At 46.3% G+C, this 26,948-nt stretch overlaps 1 protein-coding gene across 1 annotated transcript; it reads right to left on the reverse strand.

The window, feature by feature from the left end:
- Window positions 1-6,279: 6,279 nt before the first annotated feature.
- Window positions 6,280-26,733, reverse strand: Actg2 (actin gamma 2, smooth muscle). Its single transcript, XM_041632671.1, has 9 exons — window positions 26,617-26,733; window positions 18,362-18,523; window positions 17,861-17,989; window positions 15,540-15,650; window positions 15,217-15,301; window positions 13,541-13,702; window positions 12,373-12,564; window positions 9,523-9,704; window positions 6,280-6,499 (listed from the first exon to the last, which is right to left on the reverse strand). Exons 2-9 carry the CDS (start codon window positions 18,485-18,487, stop codon window positions 6,356-6,358), a joined length of 1,131 nt encoding a protein of 376 aa, XP_041488605.1. The 5' UTR covers window positions 18,488-18,523; window positions 26,617-26,733; the 3' UTR covers window positions 6,280-6,355.
- Between the last annotated feature and the right edge of the window lie 215 nt (window positions 26,734-26,948).

The following is a 26,948-nucleotide window of genomic DNA, read 5'->3' on the forward strand; positions in this document are numbered from 1 at the left end:
TCCTGCCGTACCGCCCCTCTGACGTCAGAGGGCCGCCAGGCAGGAAGTGGCTGTTTTTAGCTCTCTAAGAGGCGGGGCGTGGGTGGGGAGGGGTGCGGAGAGGCCTACGGGGACCGCTCTGCTCCTGTTGTTTTTGGGGACCCTGTGGCGCTGTCGCGGCGTTTCGGTGTAGCAGGGTTTGCTGACTGGTGGAGTTAAGGCGTTTATAGCCCTTTCGTCGTTGTTGTTTTAATTACATTGATGTTTGTATGTATGCATACACACACTCACATATATGTTTATTTGTTTCCTTGTTTGTAGTGTGTGCGGAGTTCAGAGGACAATTTGCAGGAATGATTCTCTGTTTTTACTATGTGGGTTCCTGGAATCGAACTAGGCTGTTAGGCTTGGTGTCAAGTGCCTTCGGAACCTTTGAATTTTTTTTTTTTTTTTCTGAAGCTGAGGACGGAACCCAGGGCCTTGCGCTTGCTAGGCAAGCGCTCTACCACTGAGCTAAATCCCCAACCCCAAGAACCTTTGAATTTTAATAGACGAATCAAAATACATGGAGGGTTAGGGATATAGCTTAATCGTAAAGTATGCACAAAGCCCTGGCTTGGATCCTCAATACCATAAAAACTGTAACTAAAAAATCTTAAGTTACATTTATTTATTTTGATATTTTGAGACAAGGTCTCATGTAGTGTAATTTGGTTTGATCCTCCTGCCACCCCCTCCCAAGTGGTGGGATTACATGTGTGCTCCACCATGCTCATTCAGTTTATGTGGTGAGGGTACACGTGTGAGGATTAGGACAACTTCTAGGAGCCTGTTCTCTCCTTCCACCATGCGGGGTTCTGCGGGTCAAACTCAGATTGTCAGTCTTTGCAGCTAGTGTTTTTACCCACTGAGCCATCTTACTGGCCCTAAGTGACTCCTTCCCCCAGAATTTGGGAAATTATTGCCTGAAGGAAGAAACTGGACATTTATGGAGGCGAACACCATCCAGTAACTTACACAAGTAATGCTTCTCATTCCATGTAATTGCAACATGACGTTGGGCCATTATTTTTACATTGAGGATTCAGCTTTTATTCATTTCTTATTTTGACTTTGAAGTAAGTAAAATGTTCACTCAAATCACTGAAGAATCTCATCAGGATAAAGTGTCGAATCTGCGATAGGCTTGGCTCCGAGGGAATGAACTATGGCATGGAGGAGAGAGGTGCAAAGGATTCAGAATATGATGTGCAGTGGGAAGAGAGGAGGCACTGGAGAGACATTCTGGGACATAAAACCTCCAGTCCTACAGTGGCCAGAGAGCTGTGACCCGCAGAGCCAGGGAGAGATCTGAGCTGTGTCAGCAGGAAGACCTGACTGACTTGTCCCCTGACTCCATACATACATACAAGTTGGCTAAACTCACATTTGTTTATCTATACTCTTTTTTTTTTAAGTAGATTGAAGGCTGAGGGTGATGGTGGCAAGGTAGCTCAGTTGATACAGTGTTTGCCTGGCATACACAAAACCTTGGGTTGGATCTCCAGCTCAAAAAATCCTAGTGTGATGTCATAAACCTGTAATCTTAGAACTTGAGAGGTAGAGGCAGGAGGATCAGAATTTCTAAGTCATTCTTGGCTACACAATTCATTTGAGACCATCTTGGGACACACAAGTCTGTCTCAAAAAGGGAGAGGGGCTTGCAAGATAACTCACAGGTGCTTGCTGCTAAGCTTGTCTGCCTGAGTGCAGCGGTCCTCAGGTCCCACATGGTGAAATGCAAAAATCAACTCCTGAAAGGTGTCCTATGACCTCTACATGTATGCCTCGGCACATGTATGTTCTCCCCACTAAATAAATAAAAACGAAATAAAAATATTAAAAATTTAAATATGTGTAAAATTTAGGATAATCTAGGTAGGATGCTGATGGAGATTGGAGCTGCTAAATTCCACCCATTCCCTTCACCACACCAGTAGCCATCTCTGTGTGAAAATATTCTTTACATTTCTTTGCTTGAATAAATTCAGAGCTGGGAAATATTTACACACACACACACCTCCCAAGTTTGAGAGGCTCTCTTTGTCCTCAGGGTTGTTGTGAAGTTCATTGAGGAACTTGTCTGCAGATATAGGTAAATATAGACATTTAAAATCCTAAAAATTAGAGTGTGTAAGAGTTGGTTTTACAAACTCATAAAAATGTACTGAGGACCAGGCAATGGTGGTGCACGCCTTTAATCCCAGCACTCGGGAGGCAGAGGCAGGCCGATCTCTGTGAGTTCGAGGCCAGCCTGGTCTACAAAAGCGAGTTCCAGGACAGGCTGCAAAGCTACAGAGAAACACTGTCTCAAAAAAACAAACAAACAAAAGTGTACTGTGGGAAGACAGATATTAAAGCTCATGTCTGTGATCCTAGTACTTGGGAGGAGAGTTGCAATTCAAGCCCTTCAATGTGAGGCCGAGGCCTTGTTCTAAAGAAATAAAGGGCTATTAAGATGAATCTTCTTGGGGTTGGAGAGATGGCTTAACAGGTTAAGAGTACTTGCGGTTCTTGCAGAGGTCCTGGATTTGGTTCCCAGCAAACATGTTCTTTTTTTAAAGATTGAGTCTCACTAGTTAGCTCAGGCTGTCCTTGAACTCAGTGTTTCTCAGCCTCCTCAGTGTTTTGATTATAGACATTAGTCATCACGTCTTCTTTTTTATTTTGGATTTGTTATGTGAATTAATGAACAAAACAATTTTTTACCTAGTTGTCTTCCAGATGTCCTGATGCCATTATTAGTAATGATCTTTCTATCCTTTTTTTTATTATATGTATGCCATTCATAAAATTAACCATGCTAGTTATGGTAACAATAACAACCACAGTACCCTTGGAGGGAGAAGCGGGATAATCAGGAGCTCAGGGTGTTTTCAGCTACATAAGGAATTTGAGGTCAACCCTGGGCTGCAGAAAACCTGGTATAATCTTTTTTTTTTTCCAGTATCTCTTTGGTTCCAATTCTAAATTCCGAAGAGAAAGAACCTGTGACCAGAGGCTAGGATCTCATGGAATGACATGGGAACTGAATACAGTTACTTTTCTTATTGCTGTAGCAAGACACCCGACAGAAGCTCGCTAGAGACGAAAGGTTTGTTTTGGCTCTTGGTAGGGAGGATTTCAGTCCCCTAGAGTGGGGAGGAATGGCAGGAGCATGTGGTGGAGACAGCAGGAGCTTTATAGTGGACCAGGAGGCAGAGAGCACAGGCAGAGCTGGGGGTAAAGCCAGGAGGGGGTCTAACCTTTAAAGGCCCACTCCTCCAGACAGGCTCTAGTTCAAAGGCCTGCAAAATAGTGCCCTAGGTTGGGGACAGATTAAAATCATTAACCTGCGAGTGATTTTAGATTCTAGCCTCTACAAGGGGTGTGTGCCCTCTCTATGCCTAAGGAAGGGCAACTAGGGTCAATTAAACTAGTTTCTCCCCAGAGTGATTAGTTCCTACTGACTGATATCAATAGGGGCTTTTCATCCAGCTCAGGTGCTGGCCAGAGGAAAGTTGTGGCTGTTTTCTAATGGCATTCGCTCCCGTTGACTTTGGAGAATGAACTCCTTCCTGTTCATGGCGGTTGTGAGACAGGAGTTAATGCATAGGGGCTGAGGCTGCCTTGCCAGAACTCTAGCCAGGCAGCTTCCCTTCCCTCATCCCACTCTGCTAAGCATCTGTTGTATGTCAGGTTCCCTGCTTAGCTCTCTGAGTGCAGCTCCGAAGGATGGATTAGTTTTCAAGTGCTTACAAATGCTGCTGTCATAAATAAAGCTGAGAGCACATTAAAGATCATGCCATCATTCAAACGTGTGAGACAAATGTTCAAAAGGTGACTTTCTTAGGCATCTATTTATTTAGCATGCAAGGGGTGTGTGCAGATTCATGTGCATACAGATACGTGTCCATGTGTGAGCGCACCTATAGAAGTCAGAGGACAACCTTGGGCATGTGTTCTTGCCTTCTGCCTCTTTCAAGGCAGGATTTCTTGTCGTTTACCATTGTGTGTGCCAGGATGTCTGGCCCAGGGGCTTCTGCGTATTCTAATGTCTCTTCTTCCATCTCGCTGTAGGAGCACTGGGTTTACAGATGGGTGCTACTGCGCTCGGCTTTGTGTGCATTCTGGGGGTCCCGGCTCAGGTCCTTTAGACATGCACAGCAAGCGCTTTGCCCACTGAACCATCTCTCTAGCCTCTTTTTGGGTATTTTCTTCTTATTTTCAAATCACAGTACCTCTCTTTGTCAGCAGATAACCTGGCATCAGCTAAAGAATCTAGAACAAGAGACTGCAGGGCTATTAAGATCACTTGTTCCATTGTGAATATTGGAGTTCAGGTTCCAGGATTTATGTCACTTGCTAAATGTGTAGGCATTCCCACAAACGTCTGTAACCGTAGCATTAAGGTGGCAAAGACACAAGGATTGCTGGGGTTTTCTGGTCTCTAGCCTAGCTTAGAAAGCACAAGTTCCAGATTCAGGGAGGGATCCTGCCTCAAAGGAACAGGCAGAAAATGACAGAGGACAACACTGGATGCCCTCTCTGGCCTCTGTGCACAAGCACACCCCCACATGCATATACTCACACAGATACATGTTAATTCATTAAAAGTTTAACAGCCCTAAGAGAGTGTTTTTGTGTTGGTTTTAAAGTGAAGAAATAGTGGTGTAGAGGTAAGATGGGAGATGCAGAAGTCAGATGGGTATGGAGGATGGGGAGGGTGGACTAGTCAGTCTGCCCACTGTCCCACCAGGTGGACAGGTGGAGATTCCAAAGCATTCTTTTAGAGTAAGTTGGTCTCTACCTGTCCTTGGATCCTCTCTGTGTCTGTATTGCTTATCTGTGTATTGTGTGTATAGCTTGTGCATTGTGTGTGTTGTATGTGTATGTCCCTTGGCTTGGCCTTCAAGAGCCAGTCTCTTGGAGAAGTGCCTGAGGAAGCACACATAGAAGGTCAAAGAGCTCTTGTGTTCCCAAGGTGCACCCTCACCAGTCCCTGGCAGGCTGGGACTGTGGATGCTGGCTTTCTGCTTCTAACTTGGCTTAGATTCAAGAGCAATGTGTGTGGGTTAGATGCAACAAACCCTCCAAAGGGCTTTTGCTGACCAAAGCTCTTCTGCCTCTTCCAAGCAGCCTACTGGGTTCTCCCCAGAGACTTCTGTAGGAAGTCACACACAAATCCCGAATCCAGGATCTGCTTCTGGAAAATAGATCCTAAGATTGCATTCCTCCAAGGAGTCTTGGAGACATGCTCTCCCTTCCACCGCTCCCAAAATTCAAGTGTGGGCTACTGCCCAAGAATTTGAGGTCTCTGTACTTGGTTGTTGGGCCCCACTATCTCTAAGTATGTATGTTTGCAATGGCTTGGGGCCAGGCTATACTTTCAGGATCACGGAGGCCAGGACTAGGCAGATGAAGAAAAGGACATCAGGCAGAAATGAGGGCCTCCTTCTGATCCTAACTAACAGGGTAGCCTAGTCACCAGCAGCATAGCTATACGACAGGGAATGGTACATAAATGGACGTTCAGAAGAGTTAAGGTCTTGGTGAAGACTCCTTAGAACCAAGAGAACGCAAGTGTATTTGACACTAAAGCCAGTATTCTTTCTTCAGTGCCATTTAGTCTTCATTCCTTGAACGTTGATAAGAACAAAAACAACATATTTGGCAAGGTGGGAGTAAGAACTCGGCTTTTAGAGATATGAGCCCTTATCAGTGATGTGGGGATGTTTACAGCACTCACTTCAGGAGCAGTGTGGGGATTAGAACTGTGTGAGGGATTCGAGAGATGCTCAGGGGGTAAGAGCTGTTGCTCCTCTTATAGAGCACCTGACTTTGGTGCCTAGCACCCTTTATGGGTGACTCACAGTTGCCTGCAACTCCAGCTCCAGGGGATCCTGTGATCTTTTCAGGCACATGCACATAAAACACAAAAAACCCCACATAATTAAAAAAAAAAGAATAATGAAAAAGATGGCTGGAGAGATGGCTCACTGGTTAAGAGCACTGGTTGCTCTTACAGAGACCCAGATTCAATTCCTATCACCTGCAAGACAGCTTACAACCATCTGTAACTCCAGTTCCAGGGGATTCAATCCCCTCTCCTGTCTTTCCTGGGTACTGCACACAGGTGGTACACAGAAATACAGGCAAAACACTTATCACATAGATATATCTAACAAGGAGCAGGAGGAGGAATAACACCCGAAAATCCCTTAGCATTGCCCCTGAGACACACAGATAGGAACGTCCAGGAACAAAAGAACCTCACACAGGTAAGGCTTGAAGGTTTTAATGTTTTGTGGTTGTTAACAGCAATCTTGAGGGGGTTCTCAGAGAAGCCCCTCTGACTTTAGAAGCATTTCCTGTGGACAATGGAAGGTCCAGCCTCGTCATACTCTGGCTTGCTGATCCACATCTGCTGGAAGGTGGAGAGAGAGGCCAGGATGGAGCCTCCAATCCAGACTGAGTACTTCCGCTCGGGAGGAGCAATGATCTGCAAAGAGAAAATGTGGCAAATTATGACCAGCCCCCAGTGGGTGAGAAGTGGAGTACGGAGTTGCATGTTGTGGTCTCAGATACTGTGGCGCTTCAAAACCAGGTGCTCACACGACCCTAAGATTCTAAACCATCCAGATCAGTACAAAATCCCATCTCAATAATAAAAAATACAAAATTAAAATAAGCAAGGAGGATAAGAAATGAGAAAATTTCTCAACCCACTCCAGAAAAGGATAGCCTCGGTGGACAGTCTAGGGACTGGAGAGGTGGCTCAGTGGCTAAGAGCACTTGTTGCTCCTGCAGAGGACCTGAATTCTGTTCCCAGCACCCACATAGCAGCTCACAACTGTATGTAACTGCAGTTCCAGGGGCATCTGAAGCCTCTGGCCTCCACGCGGTGCAGAGACACACATGCAGGCAAAAAACACAAAATAAATAAATCTACAACTAAATAAGATATAAATTGTAAATGATTAGATTGTTGGCCAAATTGCTCTTTACCCTGCCACTCCCCATCTCCTCCACAGAAAGAGTGGGTTCCTCTATTCTGCGACTTTGGGCTGGGCTTCCTGTCACCTTGTCCAGTGGATGCTAGCAACCACAACACAAACAGGAATTGAAATGTTCTTGCCTAGTTGGCCATACTCCCTGTGCCTCTTCCCTCTTCATGAGAAGAACTCTATGGGAGCTGCTGGTCCTTCATCATCAGTCTTGAAGTCTGAGACTCAGGACTCCACCTGAGCTGAGCAGACCCATAGAGGTGCCCAGACAAAGGTGACTCGGGTTAACTGACTTGCTGCTGGTCCACAGCTGTGTAAGTAACTATGCTCATTGCTATGTGCCGCTGAGATTTTGTAGGTGTTTGTTACTCAGCAATAGCTGACCAGTACCAAAATCCAGCCCTTGCCTGAGATGATTCCTTTCGCAACTCTGTGCTAGTCCACTTAAACCCTGCTATGAGCTTCATGTGGCCATGGCTGCTCTTATATGGGAGGCTCTCAGTTTCATGCATGTATTGTTAACCATTTCCACGTGTTGGACAACTTTGAACTCCAACTCATTTTCTAGTTTTTGAAGCATCTGAAGTGTTTTGTTTGTTTGAAATAGGGTCTTACATAGTCTTATTTGGCCTTGAATTCTTTGCATATAAGGAAACCTTGAATTCCCGATCCTGCAGCCTTTTCCTTTCTCAGACTGAAATTACAGGTGTATGCCACCCATCCAGCCCTCAATCTGTCTGTCTGTCGTGTGTCTATCATGGGGGGAGATGTTGTGGTGTAGGTGTACACATGCCATAACACTTCTGTTGAAGTCAGAGGACAGCCTTGCGGGTCAGTTATCGCCTTTCCTCGTGTGTGTCCTGGGGCATGAACTCTGACCTTCAGACCTGGTGGCAAGCACCTTCACTGCAGAGTCATTTCTCCAGACAGGGTTTCTCTGTGCAGGCTGCCTATCCTGGCTCACTGTGGAGAATAGGCTGGCTTTGAAGAGATGCGCCTGCCTCTGCCTTCTCAGTGCTAGGATTAAAGGCGTGCACCACCACTGCCTGGAAAGCTCTCAATTTGTTAAAAAATCAATTGACAGAAATCCTTGAGAGTGGTATGATTGTTTGGAGACCAGAAGCCAGGGATGCCACCAGAAAAATGGGACTCCTTTCTGTCAAGACCCCTGAGATTGAACATCATCATAAGAAGTCATGTTCAGTAGATCAGAGACGCCTAGTCAAGGTCTAGAACGTCTCTGGGAATTTGAAGTGACAGCCAGTCCCATGGCTACACATTCCCTTTCTAGAATTTTGCATCTCTTGTTCAAATTGTATTGTGTTGTTGTATACACGTATACATGTGTGTTTGCATGTATGTGCTTTTTTGCCGAAGGTTAACATCTGGTATCTTCCTCAATCTTCTTCCACCTTATTTTCTGAGACACAAGGTCTTTCGCTGAACCTAGAGTTTGCTGATTCTGTTAGGTTGGCCAGCCTTCAATCTTTGGGATCTGCCTGTCTCTGCCCCTCTAGTGCTTGGATTACAGATGTGCTGGGATTACAGATGTGCTTCATCTGCTTCTGTATGTGGGTTCCAGGGACTCAGGCTCATAGCAGTACCCCGCTCCAAATTCCTCTTCAAACCATTTTTAAATTTTAATGATACTTTAGTATTGACACTTTCTTTTCTTAATTTTTTAATGAACTGGACATGGTGGTACTCAATTCTAATTCTAGCACTCAAGTGGCAGAGTCAGGCAGATCTTTATAAGTTTAAGGCCAGTCTCATCTACATAGGGAATTCCAAATCAGCCAGGGCTAAATAGTAATGCCTATCAAAAAGAAAAGAGAAGAAATGAAAGAAACCCCCCCCGTGTGTGTGTGTGTGTGTGTGTGTGTGTGCGCGCGCGCGCGCGCGTGCACGCACATGTGCACATGCAAGTATCCAGAAGAGCATTAGCTCTTATAAGCTGTAAATTATAAGTCCTGGGTACTAAACTTAGGTCTCTGGAAGAGCAGCAAGCATCTTTATGTTTTGTGAGATAGAGTCTCGCTGTGTATCTCCGTCTGGTCTGGAACACAGCATGTAGACCAGGAACTCAAGAGATCCACCTGCCTCTGCCCACAAATCCTGGGACCAAAGGTGTACCCCACCATGCCTGACCCAGCAGCAGGTGCTCTTAATGGCAGAGCCATCTCTCTGACCCCAGTCATCCTCACTCTCTCATTCTATTTCCTTCCTCCTCCTGATTTCCCCACAAAGTCTCTCAATATGGTCATCACCTCAAATTCTTTCAATATTATCTTCTCATATGATGTCCATGTGGTTATGGATTGAGCCATGCTAAGTATGTCTTTATCATTGCCCCAAGGAATATAATCCTCCACGATGCGGTTGATTGCAGAACTCCCAGGAAGATAATGATGAAACCAGGAGATTACCACACTCCAAGGCCCAGCAACATCTCCCGTATAGGCAGGCAGGTGTTTGTATACAGACCAGCAAAAGGGAAGTAAGGCAAGACCTGACCCACCTTGATCTTCATTGTGCTGGGAGCCAGGGCTGTGATCTCCTTCTGCATCCTGTCAGCAATGCCGGGATACATGGTCGTGCCCCCAGAGAGGACATTGTTAGCATACAAATCTTTGCGGATGTCAATGTCACACTTCATGATAGAATTATATGTTGTCTCATGAATTCCAGCGGACTCCATGCCTGGGGGAGGTGACAGTTTTTTAATCAACACCCATGCCTTCAGAAATGTAGCTCATATCAGGCTCACGCTTGTAATCCCAGGCAATTGGGAGGCTGAAGTAGGAGGCTAGCCTGGGTTACAGGGTGAGACACTGTTTCCACATCAGACAAGAACACCAGAAGGAATGTAACTACAGCTCTTTAAAGGACCCTTCCCCTGGCTCACACCCTTGGTCAGCTGTCACCTGGACACACCTCAGATCCCCTCTGCTCATGGCCCTGGCTTTAGTTTCTTTCTGCCTCAGCTGACCTTTCTCTGTTACCCAGGGTACATTTCTGAAGCAACACACTTCTTTCTCTGGCTTTAAGGAGATGTAATTCATCTACTATAAAGTTAACCCTTTTAAAGCGTACAGTTCAGTAATAGTTAGTATATCCACAGAGCTGGGCAACTGTCACCACAATGACAATTTTTAAAGACAAGCTGGCTTTCAATTCACTGTGCAGCTGAGGATGACCTCGAACTCCTGATCTTCCTGTGTCCACACCCCAATCACCTCCAGCTCTAGAGCATTTTAATGACCCTAGAGAAACTCTACAGCTATGAGTAGCCACTCCCCTTTTCCCTAAACACTCCCCAAGAAAGTAGTTTCCTTTATTAAGTATTATCTCTTAGTCCTTGTCTAGTATTATCTGGTAAGTACATGTCACTGGTTCCATTTTTTAAAAGTTTATTATTAATCCTATTGTTTTATTTATGTGTTTGACTATGGGTTTGTGCTCATGAAGGCAGTGTCCATGAAGGTCAGAAGAGAGTGTCAGATTCCCTGAAACTAGAGTTGCAGGCTGTTAGGAGCTGCCATGAGGGTGCTGAGAACTGAATCTCTAGAAGGATCAGCTTGTGCCCCTAAATGGTGAAGCATCGCTCCAGAACGCCCCATTATTTCCAGTTCTATACACGGGAAAGCCACAGATGGAAGGAGATGGCACGTCAGTGTGACAGTGCTCGGAGGTAGAGAGCTTCAGGATCAGCACCAAGTCAACTCCAGTCCCAGGTTCACTGTCTGCACCACTGTCGAATGCTAAGTGATGCAGAAGCGGTCTGGATTGACCTTTGCCCTCGTCATTACTTTGTTATTATCATACTATCTCACCTGTCTTGCTTTTCCTTGTAAAAATATTTAATTGTATGTGTGTGTGCCTACATGAATTTATGTGCACCATGTTCATGCAAGTGCCCATGAAGGCCAGAAGAGGGTACTGGATGCCCAGGACTTGGAGTTACAATCAGTTGTGAGCCAGCATGTGGGTGCTGGGAACTGAACCTTAGGTCCTCTGGAAGAATGGTAAATGCTCTTAATCTCTAAGTCTTGGCTCCAACTCCATCCTGTTTCTTCCTCCATCTTGGTTTCTTTAGTCTTCTATTCAAAATATGTATTTATATGCAACACTGTCCCTTCTTGGGAAAACTTAGGGCAGGTAAAAGTAACAAACAAAGTTCCTGTGACTCTCTTTCCTCACCTCATCCAGTCCTCTGCCCTGCATCCTCCCACTCTGTCTCCTCCATCCTCCACCCTGCACCCTGTCTTAAAACCCTTTGTCTTGACTCCTTCCCCCTGTATTGTTGGAACTGCTTTTCCTGAAAATAGCTCTTACCTTTATAAAGTGATCCTTGGCCAGACCTTGCAATCACATTACTCATATGCATTGAAGTCATTTAAAACTATGTATTCCGTCTGCTGTCCTGAAGTATACTCAGCCTATTTAACTTGCCTTTAAGAAAACAATGTAACCAACCTTACTGTACTTTGAACTTCCTATATAATCTCATTTTACAATCTAAGCTAACTGCATAGTTGTAATCTTAAACCATGTATGATTGCATGTCCCAGATGCAGAAGTGTGTGTGTGTGTGTGTGTGTGTGTGTCTTGTGGTAACCATTTGCTGAAAGCAGTCAACAGGTTGAAAGCAACCTTAAAGAAAATAAACTTGGGGGCTGGAGAGATGGCTCAGAGGTTAAGAGCATTGCCTGCTCTTCCAAAGGTCCTGAGTTCAATTCCCAGCAACCACATGGTGGCTCACAACCATCTGTAATGAGGTCTGGTGCCCTCTTCTGGCCTGCAGTCATACACACAGACATAATATTGTATACATAATAAATAAATATTTAAAAAAATAAAAAATAAATAAACTTCCCACAAACCTTGGAAGCAGCATGAGGATATATAAATTGATAACATCTGAGTATAGTTAAATGCTATTCTGGTTATTTGGGGTCAGTAAAATGTCTTCTCTCCCTTATAAGACTCTGTTAAGGATTTCTGTAAAGAATTCTTCATTCCTTTCCCACACTACGTGTTCTGTGCTGTTCAGTGAATACAGAGCAAAGCTTTTTGCTAGGCACTGGCACCAGACGGGCACCAGCCACATGCAACAGGAAGATGACAAACTGAACACAGGTTATAGTCACTAGGCAGGCAGAAGAGATAGGCAGAATTCAAATTTAGGCCCGCTTTTGGTCTAAACTTCTTCCAGAGGAAGATTCTTTTCATCTGAATCATTATGCCCCTCTACTCCACACCCTCTATTCTACACCCCCACCCTGCACCCTCTATCCTGTACGCCTCCAGCGTTTGATTCTCTATCCTGCCTCTGAGTAACGAGCAGGGCCCATGGGCAGCACCTCACCAATGAAGGAAGGCTGGAACAGGGTCTCTGGGCAGCGGAAGCGCTCGTTGCCAATAGTGATGACCTGCCCGTCAGGCAACTCGTAGCTCTTCTCCAGGGAGGAAGACGAGGCCGCTGTGGCCATCTCATTCTCAAAATCCAAGGCCACATAGCACAGCTTCTCCTTGATGTCTCGCACAATTTCTCTCTCAGCTAGAGGGTGTACAAATGGCAAAGTGGTTACTGGGCTCTGCACGAGCGGTTGTAGCAGGTGCTCTCCAGGAAACTCTTAGAATACTTTGAACCCAGCCTTAGAAAGAGGACAGAACTGCCGAAAAGAGAGTCCAGGCTCTTCTTCATGCTGGGTTACATGTCCCATCCCTCAGAAAGGCTTGATTCTCAAGCAGGAGCCCAAGGGGTATTCTTCTTGCTCTGTCACTGTCTCAACAATTCCGCCGTTGCTCCTTGGGTCTTAGAGGACACATTATGGGATAGACTTGAACCTGCCCTGGAGACTTGGCAGAATCTAAAAATGTTACTATCAAAATCCCTCTTACCCAGGTAGAGTTTATGACCCCCTCTCCTCTCAAATAGTTTTGTTTTGTTTTGTTTATGTATGCAATATTCTGCCTGTATGTCTGCCTACAGGCCAGAAGAGGGCACCAGATTTCGTTAGAGATGGTTGTTAAGTCTCCATGTGGTTATTGGGAATTGAACTCAGGACCTCTGGAAGAGCAACCAGTGCTTTTAACTGCTGAGCTATTTCTCTAGCCCTCAGGTTTTTTTTAAAAAATATTATTTGTTCTTATAGAAACTATAGACACCTCCAAGGAGAAAAAAATTATCACCAGCTCTCCAGTAGAGAGTTAAACCTTGTTAAAACCACAGGGCCTGAGGTGACAGGAACATCAGCAGTGGGTGCTGGGCGACAGCAATGCCGAGAAGGCTCCATTGATGGTTTGGCAGAGCACAGCAGAAGGAAGCTAGCTCTCTGCCTTGTCTTCTTCCACAGAGCACCTCCATGGGGACCTTCATCCTTCAATGAGAGTGTCTTAACACTGCAGGGCTCCCAGTCCACCCTGAGACAGCCTGAGGCCAGAGCCACAGAATTCCCGTCATTCCCCAGAACTTCTGGGACTAGATGAGACTGGATCTGAGCTCAAGTATGAATGAGAAAAGGGGCGGGTACCTGTGGTCACAAAGGAATAGCCTCTTTCTGTGAGAATCTTCATGAGGTAGTCCGTGAGGTCCCGTCCAGCCAGGTCAAGACGCATGATAGCATGGGGCAGCGCGTAGCCCTCATAGATGGGGACATTGTGGGTCACACCATCCCCTGAATCCAGAACGATGCCTGTGGACAGGAAAGACAAACTTCACTTTCCTCTTTCACAGACCTGTTTCTGGAATCAGGTACTGAATGATCTTCCATTAACATATCTTCCTTTAGTAGTTGAGAAAATCCACCCACCGTGAGAATTCACAGTCATTGTGTGTGTGTGTGTGTGTGTGTGTGTGTGTGTGTGTGTGTCCCCTTCGCCAAAATGAGAAGATTGGGTTGTAGAAGGCAGGTGCTATGTCTCAATTTCTTGGATTCCTTGAACTGCATACATGATAATGAACATTTGACAATTTACCCTAAGTCTGATCCACACATTCTGTTATCTGTTACTTTAGACTACACACTCTCTATGAGGGTGTCAGGTATCCTGGAGTTGGAGCTTCCTAATGTGAATGCTGGGCCTGAAGTCAGGTCCTCTACAAAAGCAGTGTGTGCTCCTAACTGCTGAGCCACCTCTCCAGGTACACTATTGTTTGATACAGACTTTGTGAAAAGCCTTGGAAGGCTGAATGCGCAGGTAAGCAGCAAACATATAAAAGAATACATTTTAAAAAGCATTTATGCTAGTGCTCAAGTCCCTGTTGAGGACCACAGATTCTCTGCTTCCTGGGCATCCTTCTATATCGAGGCTACATTTGTATGCACAAAGCCGTTGCGGTGAGGGTGTGGGGATAAGTGCCTGGCAGGACTGTGATAAGGAAACAGCCTTGTTCACATATCATTTCACATATTAATTATAGCTTGGTTATGTAAATTCTTTCCAACTTCACAAGCAGGCTCACACCCAGCGTGTTTTAGGGGCCTTCACATTTGTTGTTTCCTGGACACTGGATGTTCCTTTTGTTCTAAGCAGGAACCTCTGTAGGGGTCCCACTTGACCCGGCTTCCCCTGCTGTAGTGCACGTTATATTGGTACTGTCACGTGCTGTTTGAGCTCACTAGGAAGCTGGCTCTGGAAATGGAGTTGTCCCCGCCTCCATTTCAGATCCAAGCATGTTTGCAAGGCCCTATCAGTGGATGGGCTGTCCCCCCACCCACTCTGTGGTGGGGAGGGAAGAGAACAGAAGAGTACAGTGTCTTGCCCTTGTGAACAGCTAGAAGCGAAGCCATCTCCAGCAAAGGTTACTACTGCTTATCCATGGTTTATAAAAAGTGCCTGAAATGGGAAAGGGAAGCCCGGAGTTCAGCCACGGAGAGAAACTCTGTCAGTCAGGGACTGCAGCTGACTGCCAGTCAATCTCTGTTGGATGTTTCTAAGCCCCCAGTTTGATGATGTCACCTACTGTTACTTTTACCTGGAGGGGACACTGCCCTGCCCAGGTGACTGCCTCAGTGGGGTTTCTACCGCCTGTTTTGAGGAGCCAATCTGATGATGTTCTGCTATCATATTTGTCTCTTGCTATTCATTCTTTTCCTTTGGGTTGCTATAAACTTGCTACAGACTGTCATTCAAAACCACCACAGATCATCTTCAGGACTGCAAAGAAAACCTGGAGCCAGGAAAGGAAAGGTTCAGTGCTACTCACCGGTGGTGCGGCCAGACGCGTAGAGGGAGAGCACAGCTTGAATGGCGACGTACATGGCAGGGACATTGAAGGTTTCGAACATGATCTGGAAGGACATCAAGGAGAAAAGGACTGTCTCACAAACACCACAGCATCTCCTGGCCTACAGAATGCTCCGAAATTTTCTCAAGGGCAAGAACTATGCCAAGCTCAGTGGTTCTCCTTCATCCCACGTTCACCTCTCCCGGGACCTGCCCTGGTGGCCCATGCACTCAGCAGGTCTGTAAAGATATTTCGCTGCATTGGTGCCTTATGGGGAAGAAGTGCCTGGCCAGGCTGCTTACCTGGGTCATTTTCTCCCTGTTAGCCTTGGGGTTTAGGGGGGCCTCCGTGAGCAGGGTCGGGTGCTCTTCCGGTGCTACTCGCAGCTCATTGTAGAAGGAATGGTGCCAGATCTAGAGGGGACAAAAGCCAGAGAAGCCCAGCAGACTCCTCCAGGTCTGGAAAAGACCCGGCTGGCCTGTGCATACTGGAGAAGGGCAACTGAGTGCTACACAGGACAGGGTGGATCCCGAGAGACTGGTAATCCCTGGGAATCTCTGATTCCCTCCCTAAGCATGCCAGACCTAGAGCCAATGTATGTGCTGATTTGACCCTTCTTCTTCTTCCCTCCTCCCTCTTTTTCCTGTTGTTTTGTGTGTTCTAGGAGGCAGGATGCACTCAGTGCTTCTTGTTTTCAGGCTTCTTGGTTGTGTTTAGTTGTTGAATACCTGGGCAGGAGGTTAGCCAGTCGGGGAAGAGAAAAGCCAGGACATTTCTCTCAGCTGTGGTGTGGCCCACCATAAACACACCTTCACTAGATGGTTGCTCTTCCAGCACACCAAGTCCTGCTGGGTTCCAAGGACACTGCCTACCCCCTGAAATCCCTGCAGCGGACTCTGGAGAGCAGAGGAGCGTGAGTGGTAACTAGTACTCGTCTCTCTCTGGCTGCCAACATCTTGCTCACACCACAACAAGCGTTCACATTGCCAGCCCCACCTCCTGCTGTGATCCTGGCCCATGCATGGGCCCAGTTCTCACTGTTCGCTGATGACCAGGCTGGTGCTTGGAGCAGGGGCTCCGCCCGTCAGCGCGCAGTCATCTTAGATTGGCTCAGTCAGTGTTTTGTGGGACAGACCTGTGTGCCATGGGAGGTGTAGTGGCACTCCTAGTCTTGTTGGAGAGCATCTATTATGCTAGCACAAAATTTCGCTATATTTCCAGACATTACCATATTTCTGTGTGTGTGTGTGTGTGCACACGCGCGCACGTGCATACATCTGTGTGCACACATATGACCACATATGCATACCTATCCTAGACAAGAATCCCTGCCCTTCTAGGAGCAGCTGGCTTAGCTCCACCCAGACGTGCCAATCGGTATCATTAGGAGGGGGCCAAGCACTGTGCTTCATTTTAGTTTTTCAAAGCACCGTTGAGTTTAGGAATGTTGACAAATCAAAAAATCTGGAGAATATCTTATATCCCATCTGTTGTTATAGTTAACATTTTGACATCTTTCCCTTGTGACTCTTGTATTTATGTTATTTGTAATTTATTATTTCCTTTCCTTTTTGTTCTTGGGTTTTTGAGACAGGGTTTCTCAGTGTAATAACACTGGCTGTCCTGGAACTTGCTCTGTACCGCAGGCTGACCTCAAACTCACAGATATTTTTGCCTGCCTCTGCCTCCTGAGTGCTGGGATTAAAGGTGAGTGCCACCACCGCCTGGCTATTATTTCTTATTCACTTCTTATCCATCATCATCATCATCATCATCATCATCATCATCATCATCATCATCATTATCGTTACATGTTGAAATTTGATTTTAATTAATTGATTAAATATTTTTAAGACATGGTTTCTCTGTGTAGCCCTGGCTTGCCGGGAACTTTGATGTAGATCAGGCTGGCCTCAGACTCTCTGACTTGCCTGCCTCTACCTCCCCAGGGCTGGGATTAAAGGCGTGTGCCACTACATCTGGTTGTTATTACTTTATTTTGAAGTGCAAATCTTTTTTTTTTAAGAGAGTAATTTTCTTTAAAGGGGGATTTTTAAAATTATGTGTATTTATGTGTATGTGTGTGTGTGTCTGTGTGTGTCATGCACATGAATATAGGTGTCCTCAGAGGCCAGAAGTTGACTTTGGATTCCCTGGTGCTGGAATTATAGGTGGTTGTGTGGCACCTGATGTGGGTTCTGGGTGCCAAACTCAGGTCCTTTGGAAGAGCAGCCTGTACTCTTAACAGCTGAGCTATCTCACAGCCCTAGCTGAGATATTCAGCATTTTAAACACGGGCCCATGTCTGGCCTGACAGAGTAATGCAGGAGAGGCGGAGGCTGGAAGTTAGGTATGACTGGATCCTCAAAGGGTGCTACAAAGAGTTGGGAATATAGAGAATTGAATGGATGCCAAGGACAAGGGAAACTGTGGGAAGCCATTGCCATGGTCCAGGGAGAGAAGGTGGGGGCTGAGGCTGGAAATTATCTGGGGAATGGAAAGGGAAGGAGGAAGGCTATGGGAAGCATTCCCAAGGAAGATAGACAGGGCTCAGAGACCGTAGGAGAGGAGAGTCAAGATGAGATATCACCATTAGAACAACCACACTGGGGGCTTCAGATACCTTTTCCATGTCGTCCCAGTTGGTGATGATGCCGTGTTCAATGGGGTACTTGAGAGTTAGGATCCCACGCTTGCTCTGAGCCTCGTCCCCCACATAGCTGTCTTTCTGGCCCATTCCCACCATTACACCCTGTGACACGAAAGAAAAGGAGAGAAAAGTGAATTGGTTCAGGGGTCCTCGCACAGGGATTCAGTCATTGTAATGGTCCCCGGAAAGGAGACAGATGAGCAAAGGAAGCAGGAAATGAAGGTGGGCAGAGCCAGGAAGAGGAGGTTGGGATTTCTCATGGGCTGATCCCTTTTCTCTCATAGAAGAGATGTGGTTTTCTGAAGGAGAACAAAGCCCACAGATATATGTATTCCTTTATCTCGTGTTATACTCTCTGCGAAGAAAGTGATAGAGACACAGAGAGAGTAAGAACACTCAATATAGTTCTTTCAATGCAGGTCCTATATGGCTCACTGCCGGTGGCTCACAATCTTGGATCCAGATGGAACACACCTGATGGCGAGGACGGCCCACAATGGAGGGGAAGACAGCCCTGGGGGCATCATCTCCTGCAAAGCCTGCCTTGCACAGGCCAGAGCCATTGTCACACACGAGGGCGGTGGTCTCTTCTTCACACATGGCGGGTGTGGCTGCGTGAGCTGGGGGCTGGAGCACCTTGGGGTTGGAAGAGAAGAGAACAGTTAGCCACTTGTCAGGTAACAGGGGGAGACAGTCTTCGTGGCTCTGGGGTTTTGTTCTAGAAGGGACAGACACAGGTTTGGCATCCTTGTTTCTGGAAGCTGCATCTCATGCCTTGCTTTAGTTGCTAAGCATAGAATTCTGTTGCCATAGACACATGTATGGAATGTACATCAGTGTCCTCACACCTGAAAATGTGACTGGCTTTAGAGACAGTTCTTTACAGAGGTCAACTGAGTTTAGAATGAGGTTATAAATTCAGTATGATTGGTCTCCAATATGGTTGCATTTATTATCTGTGTAAGAAAAGAAAATCAGAATACTAATATAGGGCGAGAGTGGACATGTGAAGACATGACTAGAAGGCAGCCGTCTATAAACCAGGGGAAGTCCTGAGGAGAAAGCAGCCCTGACGGCATCTTGACCCTCAGACTCCTAGCGTCCAGGATTGTTAGAAAACAAATTTCTGTCCTTAGAGGCCTTTGTCTGTGGTACTGTGTTATGGCAATCAACCAATTAATACATTTTATTTTTATTTAATTTTAGTTTTTGAGACAGGGTCTCACTATATGCACCACGTGTGTGTCTGTGTAGGCCAGAAGAAGGTTTCAGATCCCCGACAACTGGAGTTCAGAATGGTTCTGAGCTGTCACGTGGGTGCTGGGAACTGAACTTGAGTCCTCTGCAAAAGCAGTAAAGTCCTCTCAACCACTGAGCCATCTCTCCATCCCTGGGGTCTTCCCATACAGCCTTGACTGGCCTGGAACTCACTATGTAGACCAAGGTGGTCTCAAACTCAGAGATCTGTTTGCCTCTGCTGCTGAGTGCTGGACCGAAGGTGTGCGCCCCAGTGCCCTGTTTATTACATGTGATTTTAAAAGATGAAATAGTTACAAAACTTTCATTCAGTGGAGAGAATCGTGAAGCACTTAACAGCTGTTAAACAAGCTGAGAAGTTTTACACTAAATCTTGAGACAGGACTGGTGATTACAAGAAGAAAGAACTCTTACAAACCGATAAGTAGACAGCCCAAAAGAAAAAGAAAGACAGTGAGAAGACAATGGGCCAATAAGGGAAGTAAAACCCTCCCAATGAAAGACTCCCATTTCCCTGACAAATGAAATAAAACCGCCTTCCACCTAGCACATATATTTTTAGTATGCTTGTATATGTGTGTATGTGTGCAAAACTGTGCCCATGTATGTGCATGTGTGTGCAGGTCAGGAGACAACCCACTGAACCTCCCTCTCCCTTCCTTCTCTCTCTCTCTTAAAGATCTATCTATCTATCTATCTATCTATCTATCATCTGTCTATCTATTTACAATTTCTTGCAAGAAAAAGAGAAGCTGTCTGGGAAGGAGGGGCTCTAATGTGCCCTTTGGCAGGTGAGACAGGGCTGGCACTGTTGTGGCTGGAGGAGAGGAGTGCTACAGGCGGCAGTGACTGATCCCAAACAGCCTTCTGGGCAGTGAGGAGTATGAGCATGGGATTTTGATCAGGAGGTAATGAAGGGCAGACGGGGTCAGGGCAGAAGTTTATTAGCATAGGGGTTGGAAGGATGGCTCTTGCCGAGGACCTGGGTTCGATTCCCAGCACCTACATGGTGGCTCACAATCAACTGTAACTCTAGTTCCAGGGGATCTGATGCCCTCTTCTGGCCTCCTGAGAACCAGGTACGAGTGTGGTACACAGACAGATGTGCAGGCAGAACACCCACACACATAAAATAAAATAACAATTAGAAAATGCATTATTGTATGTGTGCACGGAGTGGCTGGAGCTCAGAGAGCTATGGTTGGTTCTTCCCTTCCACCTTTACCTGGATTCTGAGGACTGAACTCGGTCCATCAGGATCGGACAGCAAATGCTTTGCCCAGTGAGCCACTCTGTGGGCTTAGCTTTGTTTAAAACAATGAGAATTGAGGGGCTGGAGAGGTGACTCAGCAGCTAAGAGCACTGTCTATAGTTCTAGAGGACCTGGGTTCTATTTCCAGCACCTATATGGTAGCTCAAGACTATAACTCCAGTTCCAGGCATGCATGCAGAGAAAACACCAATGCAATAGAATAAGATAAGTAAATTAAAAACAATCAGAATTGAAAACCATCTTACTAATGCAATTATTGAATATGTTTGTTGGCTATGAATTGCTAGAAACCTCCACCCAACCACCCTATGGCTAAAGCAAAGTAGCTAATGTAACAAAGTATCTAATGTAACAAGAAAAGCACCAAGTTACTTCCATCACACTGTGCTCAGTGCTTCCAAGTTTGACAACATATCATGTATTTTTATATACTATATGTATGTGTATATACATATACACATACATATATATACATATATAGATAGATATACATATACACATATTTATTTCTTGAGGCAGCTTAGCTCTATGTAGCCCATGCTGGCTCAAACTTAGGGCAAATCTCTTGCCTCTATTTCCCAAGTCTGAGGTTATAGGCATAAGCCACCATGTCTGGCAAAATGCATTTTTAATTTTAAAAAAGATTTTAGGGCTGGAGAGGTGGCTCAGTGGTTAAGAGCACTTGCTGCTCTTACAAAGGACTCAGGTTCAGGTCTCTGCATCTACAACCACTCATAACTTTAGTTCCAGGGGATCTAATCCCCTCTTCTGAGCTCCTGGAGGAATGTATGCACATGGTGCAAGAGGCATGCATGCAGGCAAAATACCCACATGCATAAAATAAAAACAAATGTTTTTTAAAATTTACCTCAACTTTACAATTTATAGTATCTGGTTACACCTCAAAATAGTCCCGAGGCAATATGTTTTTAAATCCCATTCTATTCATTTGTAGATCAAGACTCAGAAAATTTTAAAGAACTCAGTCAGTGACCTCAGCCAGAACAAGGTGAGCAGACAGGCCAGGCACTGATGCAGGACAGGTATGGAGCCTGAACTTGTGTTGTGTTGTCCTTGCTATGGCCGAGAGATGGTCATAACTTCTCCTTGTACGGCATTTTCCTTTTGCCTGCTTTTCAGGAGCACACAAAGGGGCCTCTGTTTCTTCTCCCTGGGCGTCCTCTAAGCTCTTTCTGTACCAGGACCAGGTTTACCCTGGTACACAGTGCTCAGTAATAAATGTTGACGTAGTGGGTCCCTTCCCAGACCTGTCTGCTCTGCTCCCGGGATCCTCAAGCACTTGGCTTTCTCTCCCCAAGCGAGGCATCAGCTGCACTGACATAGCGACTATTCTCCCGAGGGGAAGCCAGCCCGAAGAGCCGGGAGAGGCCAGGAAGAAGGAAGCCACACTTCTGTGGCTGTCTCCTTTAAGGTCCCCTCAGCACTGTCTCTTGGTGTGATTTATTCACACTTCAAGTGTCCATGGCTTTTTTCCCTTTCTAATTTTGTTTTAGGGTTTTTTTCATTTGTTTGTTTTTTGGGTTTTTTTTTTTTTTTGAGTCAGAGTTCTTTGTCTACAGTTACTTCAGGTAACCTCTTTTAACTCACAGCAATCCTCCTATCTTAGTTTCCCAAATGCTGAGTTTATAGGTGTTTTGCTTCAAGTCTAGTTTCTCTTTGGAGCTTCTCCCAACTCCCTCCTTCTTTTGACCTTGAGTTCTGATCTTCCTGCCAGCTAGTCCTGGATTAAAGGTCCTCAGTACCTACACTTATGCAATGCTGGGGTTCGAACCGGGGACTTTGTGCATGTTTGGGCAAACTGCCAACTGAGCTACATCCCCAGCTACTCCCATTTAGCTTTGCAATGGCTCTTTCATCTCCTCTCTGGTTTCCCTGTGCCCTCCCCCCCCCCAACTCAGACCCCTGAGAACCACAGGCTTGCCCTTGTTTCCCACGTTGTACGGCCACAAAGCATCCCCTGAGCAACTTGTCGGCAATGCTCGCCACAGTATTTCAGGGCCTTAGAATCACTTTTCTTTTTAAAAATTTTCTTCAGATTTATTTATGTTTGTGTGCGTGTGCGTGTGTGTGCCACATGTGGACAGTGCCTGCTGAGGTCAGAAAAAGACACCAGATCCCCTGGAACTGTAGTGACAGATGGTTGTGAGTTACCATGTGGGTACTGGCAACTGAACCTGGATCCTCTGAGAGAACAGCAAGTGTTTTCCATCACTGAGCCATCTCTTCAACCCAAGAACTGTTTTTCTGTGGCCGAGCCAGAGATGAGATAGGACACTGAGGGCCGGTGAGAGAGCTAGAGACCCACAGGGGTGTGGGCTACCTCCTGCCGTGTCTCTAGGCAGAAATTCTTGACCCTTCTAGTTACCTGTGACTGACCTAGAGTCACTGTAGCTGTGGTTTGCTGGGGTCACAACGTTTGCATTCATGGGAAGCTGAACAAACATTGTGGCTATTTTAGCGTATACCCTATCCCGACTTCACTGAGAGAATCTCACACAGTTAGAAACATAGCCTTTGAGTTTTATCCTTTCTGCAAGGCAGAAAACTAGACAGGATGAGTACAAACAACTGGCGCCCTCACTGATCTCCCTCGGAGGTGTGAAAACCCATCCTTGAGTACGAAGGGACAGGTTTGGCCCTGGTGTCTCACCTCTCCTTAAGTGCTCCTTGTTCTCCCTGGGACCATCTCCCCACAGCCCTTCCCCGTTTCCTTCTCCAGTCCCAGTTTCTTCCACTATAAAAGAGAAAAGGATTAAGGGCCGGAGAGATGGTCCAGTGGTAAAGAGCACTTGCTGTTCTTATGAAGGACCTAGGTTCAGTTCCCAATCCCCACACACTGGCTCACAATCATCTATAACTCTAGTTCCAGAGGATCTAATGCCTTCTTCTGACCTTTGAGGACATCAGGCATACACATGGTGCACATACATACACGCAGGCAACATTCACATGCATAAAATAAAATAAACCTAGAAGTCCCTAAAAAATACTTTGGGGAAAAAAAAAGATGGATCAGACAAACACAAGTATATGAAAAGGTTGCACAGACTTTAACCTAGGATAGGCAAACTCTGATCTACTTTCTTATAGAGTGAATGTTAATAGTGTTTGTTTTTTTACACTTTATAGATGGCCAAAGATAGGCTCGGTAGGTGGCCTGGTGGGCAAAGCACTTGCTGTGCATGTGTGAGGACCTGGGTTCAGATCCCTGCCCCACAGAAAAGCCAGGGGTCACTGCTAGCTCCTCTACATTCCAGTTCTGGGCAGAGGGAGATAGGAAAGCCACCAGAGCAGAACTTACTGGCCAGTAGGCAAGCCAGTGGAGTCAGGGAACTCCAGGGCCAATGAGAGTCCACAGCAAAAATATATGGAGAGAAATAGAGAAGGATGTCCAGGGTCAACTGATAGCTACCACAGATACATGTGTGAGCAAGGGCACATGCATACACACCTATACACCTACACACACACACACACACACACACACAAAGTTAAAAAGAAAAAGAGGCATATTTAGCTGGTGTGGTGGCTCCCAGCACTCATGAGGCAGAGGTAGGTGAATCTCTGTGACTTTGAGGCCAGCCTGGTCTACAGAGCAAGTTCCAGGACAGCCAGGGCTGTTACACAGAGAAACCCTGTCTCAAAAAAAAAAAAAAGCATATTTTTCTTTTAAAAATGGTAGAAGACTAATAGTTCATGACCTGTGAAAATTACATAAGATTCAGTTTTTATGAATGTATTTATTTTATTCTGAGATCACTATGTAGCTGAGGACAGCCTTGAATTCCTGCTCCTCCTGCCTCCACCACAGAGGGCTGAAATCACAGGCTGCGGAATGCTAACTGGCCTCTGCAAACGGTTTTTATTGGGACCCAGGCACTCCCATTGATGCCCACATTGTCTGTCATTGCTTTTGTTATAGCTGCAGAGTTGAAGGTGGTTATGATAGACCTTCTGTTCTGAAAGCCTAAACAACCCGCTCTGTAGCTGACCTGACCTCTTGATTCTCCTTCCTCACTCCCAGTGTTGGGACTCCAGGCATGCCATCACATGTAAGGTCCCATTTTATCGGATCCCCACAAATCTGCACATGTCACCTACTCTTCTGGTCTTCACCCACCCTCCCATTCTACATCCCAGTTCAGTTCTGGGCCAGACCCTTCCCCTGTGCTCCACACCTGCCGAGCCAGCTGTATGAGGTGTATCCAGTTCCGCCAGGCTGACTGACAACCTGGCTTACAGTTGGAGCTATGCTCAGAGAGGCATGCCACCCTTGTCAGAACCTGGAGCCAGCACTGTGCATGCTCGCTCTTCCCTCCTAATCAATCGCAGCCCTTTTGGATTCTAACACCACCTCACATGGTGGCGGCGCTTCTGCCCTGGGCCCAGTCCTCTCATCCTCCGGAGCAGTCCTTCCACAGGATAAATCTCTTGCTGTTATCCTTTAGGCTTAACTCCTTCCATGCAACCCCACTGCTCTATTCTTTAATGTAGCATCTAGAAACCAAAGGACTGACCTCTCTCTAAAGTGACTGGGCCTGCCTCTTGCCTTGAAATCTAAATGGAGAGGAGCTGAGTCCCTCTCTGTCCCAAAACTGCAATTCTTCTTCTTCTTCTTCTTCTTCTTCTTCTTCTTCTTCTTCTTCTTCTTCTTCTTCTTCTTCTCTTCTTCTTCTTCTTCTTCTTCTCTTCTTCTTCTTCTTCTTCTTCTTCTTCTTCTTCTTCTTCTTCTTCTTCTTCTTCTTCTTTTTCCCCTTCCCCTTCTCCTTCTCCTTCTTCTCCTCCCCTTCTTGCTCCCCTCCTCTTCCTCCTCCTCCTCCTTCTCCTCCTCCTCCTCCTCCTCCTCCTCCTCCTCCTCCTCCTTCTTTCATCAGGACTGCCCTTCTCTGGGGTTCAGTTCAGGTATTCTTCCCCCAGGAAGCTGTCCCTGCTTACAGCCTAACCAGGAGTTTCTCCTGGGCTTCCCCCTTTCATACACTTAATACTCCATTGCAATTCTATTTGCAATCTCATTTTATTCTAAAACAGTGTTTAATAAAGCCCAGGCTACCCTTAAACTTATTCTATAGACAAAGATGACCTTGAACTTCCAATCCTTTTGCCTCCCAAGCATGAGGAATATAGGCTTGCACCACTACACCCTCCATAGTAATTCTTAAACTTGAGAGTGCCACGCTAGATAGACACTAGTCACACTAGGCTGGGCGGCTATACTATACACATTTACTCCTGGGTGCCCATGTTATGGGTGAGGAAATGAAGGCCACTCAGTAACTGGACACCAGCATCCTGATCCGAGCCTGCTCCACTTGGATACAGCTCACAAAGGTGGTAGAGGCTCTGTGTGTGTGTGTGTGTGTGTCTGTGTGTGATGCAGAGATTGTGGCTTTGGTGTGTTACTTCACAGATGGTGTGAGACGGTTTGTTTCATCTCATACAGAGTCTCACACTGAGGCCCAGGTTGGCCTGGAACTCACTATGTACCCCAGGTTGGCCTTGCACTCACTATGTACCCCAGGCTGGCCTTGAGCTTTGGGCAGTCCACTTGCCCTAGGCTCCCAAGTACTTAGAAGACAAGCATGAGCCACCATGACCGGTGAGGGTGCATCTTCTGGAAAAGTTGCCTAATTGCCCTGGGCCTCAGTGACTTCTCAGAAGAGAACAAGTTAGCTGCCTTCACACCCCCAAACATCATGGAGCCATGAGACATTCCTTCGTCCCTCACGTCTCACAGTCCTTGTCCCACAGTGAACTTATGGCCTTCTGATACTGTGAAAATTCTCCATTCACCTAAGACAAGCTCAAATCAGAGGACAGAGAGACCAGCTAAGGCCACCTGAAGGCGGTACCTTCCTATTCTAATACAGGTAGCTCATGGGTACCAGGCCACCGTTGGCTAGGACTCGCATACCCAAGCGGAAGCTGCTTTCCTGCAGTGACATAGTAACCCATGGCAAGGAGAACAGGACAGGAGTCGTATCCTGGGGGTCTCCAAACTGTCCTGTCCTCAGGATGCCTTTTCCCAGCAGGCAGCAATGTGTTCCAGGCACCCCTGAGAGTAAAGGCCTTGGCCTGTGACCTGGACCACAGAAACCAAACAAATCTGGAGTTGCACAGATACACAGGAGGCCTGGCAGCCCCAGAAAGGAAGAGGCTGCAGAAGTCGGGCAGTACTCACCGAGGGTGTGAGAAGTCCTTCTGCTAGGGACTGAGGGCCGTGGAGTCTTTGGCAGAAACGCCAGAGCAATATAAAACCCCTGAGGCGGATCTTCTTTAAACAGAGTCCCTAAAAAGGCCAGCTGACGGTGTGGTAACAGTATTACCATATAAGGTGTTTTTTTTTCAATAAACCAGCCTTGGGGGGCGTGGATGGAGGGTGGGTAGAGTGAATTATCATTTGAAAAATGTATGCAAAAGGATTCGAATGGTAACTGTCTCTGGGCCATGGATTTGTTCCTTTTAGGCTATACTTGCATAAACAAAAATCACACCAGGCCTTATAAGCTGCCC

Source organism: Microtus oregoni, unplaced genomic scaffold, assembly GCF_018167655.1.
Source record: "Microtus oregoni isolate MIOR12 unplaced genomic scaffold, Mior012 000002F_ref0000024, whole genome shotgun sequence".
In the NCBI taxonomy this organism is placed as follows: domain Eukaryota; kingdom Metazoa; phylum Chordata; class Mammalia; order Rodentia; family Cricetidae; genus Microtus; species Microtus oregoni.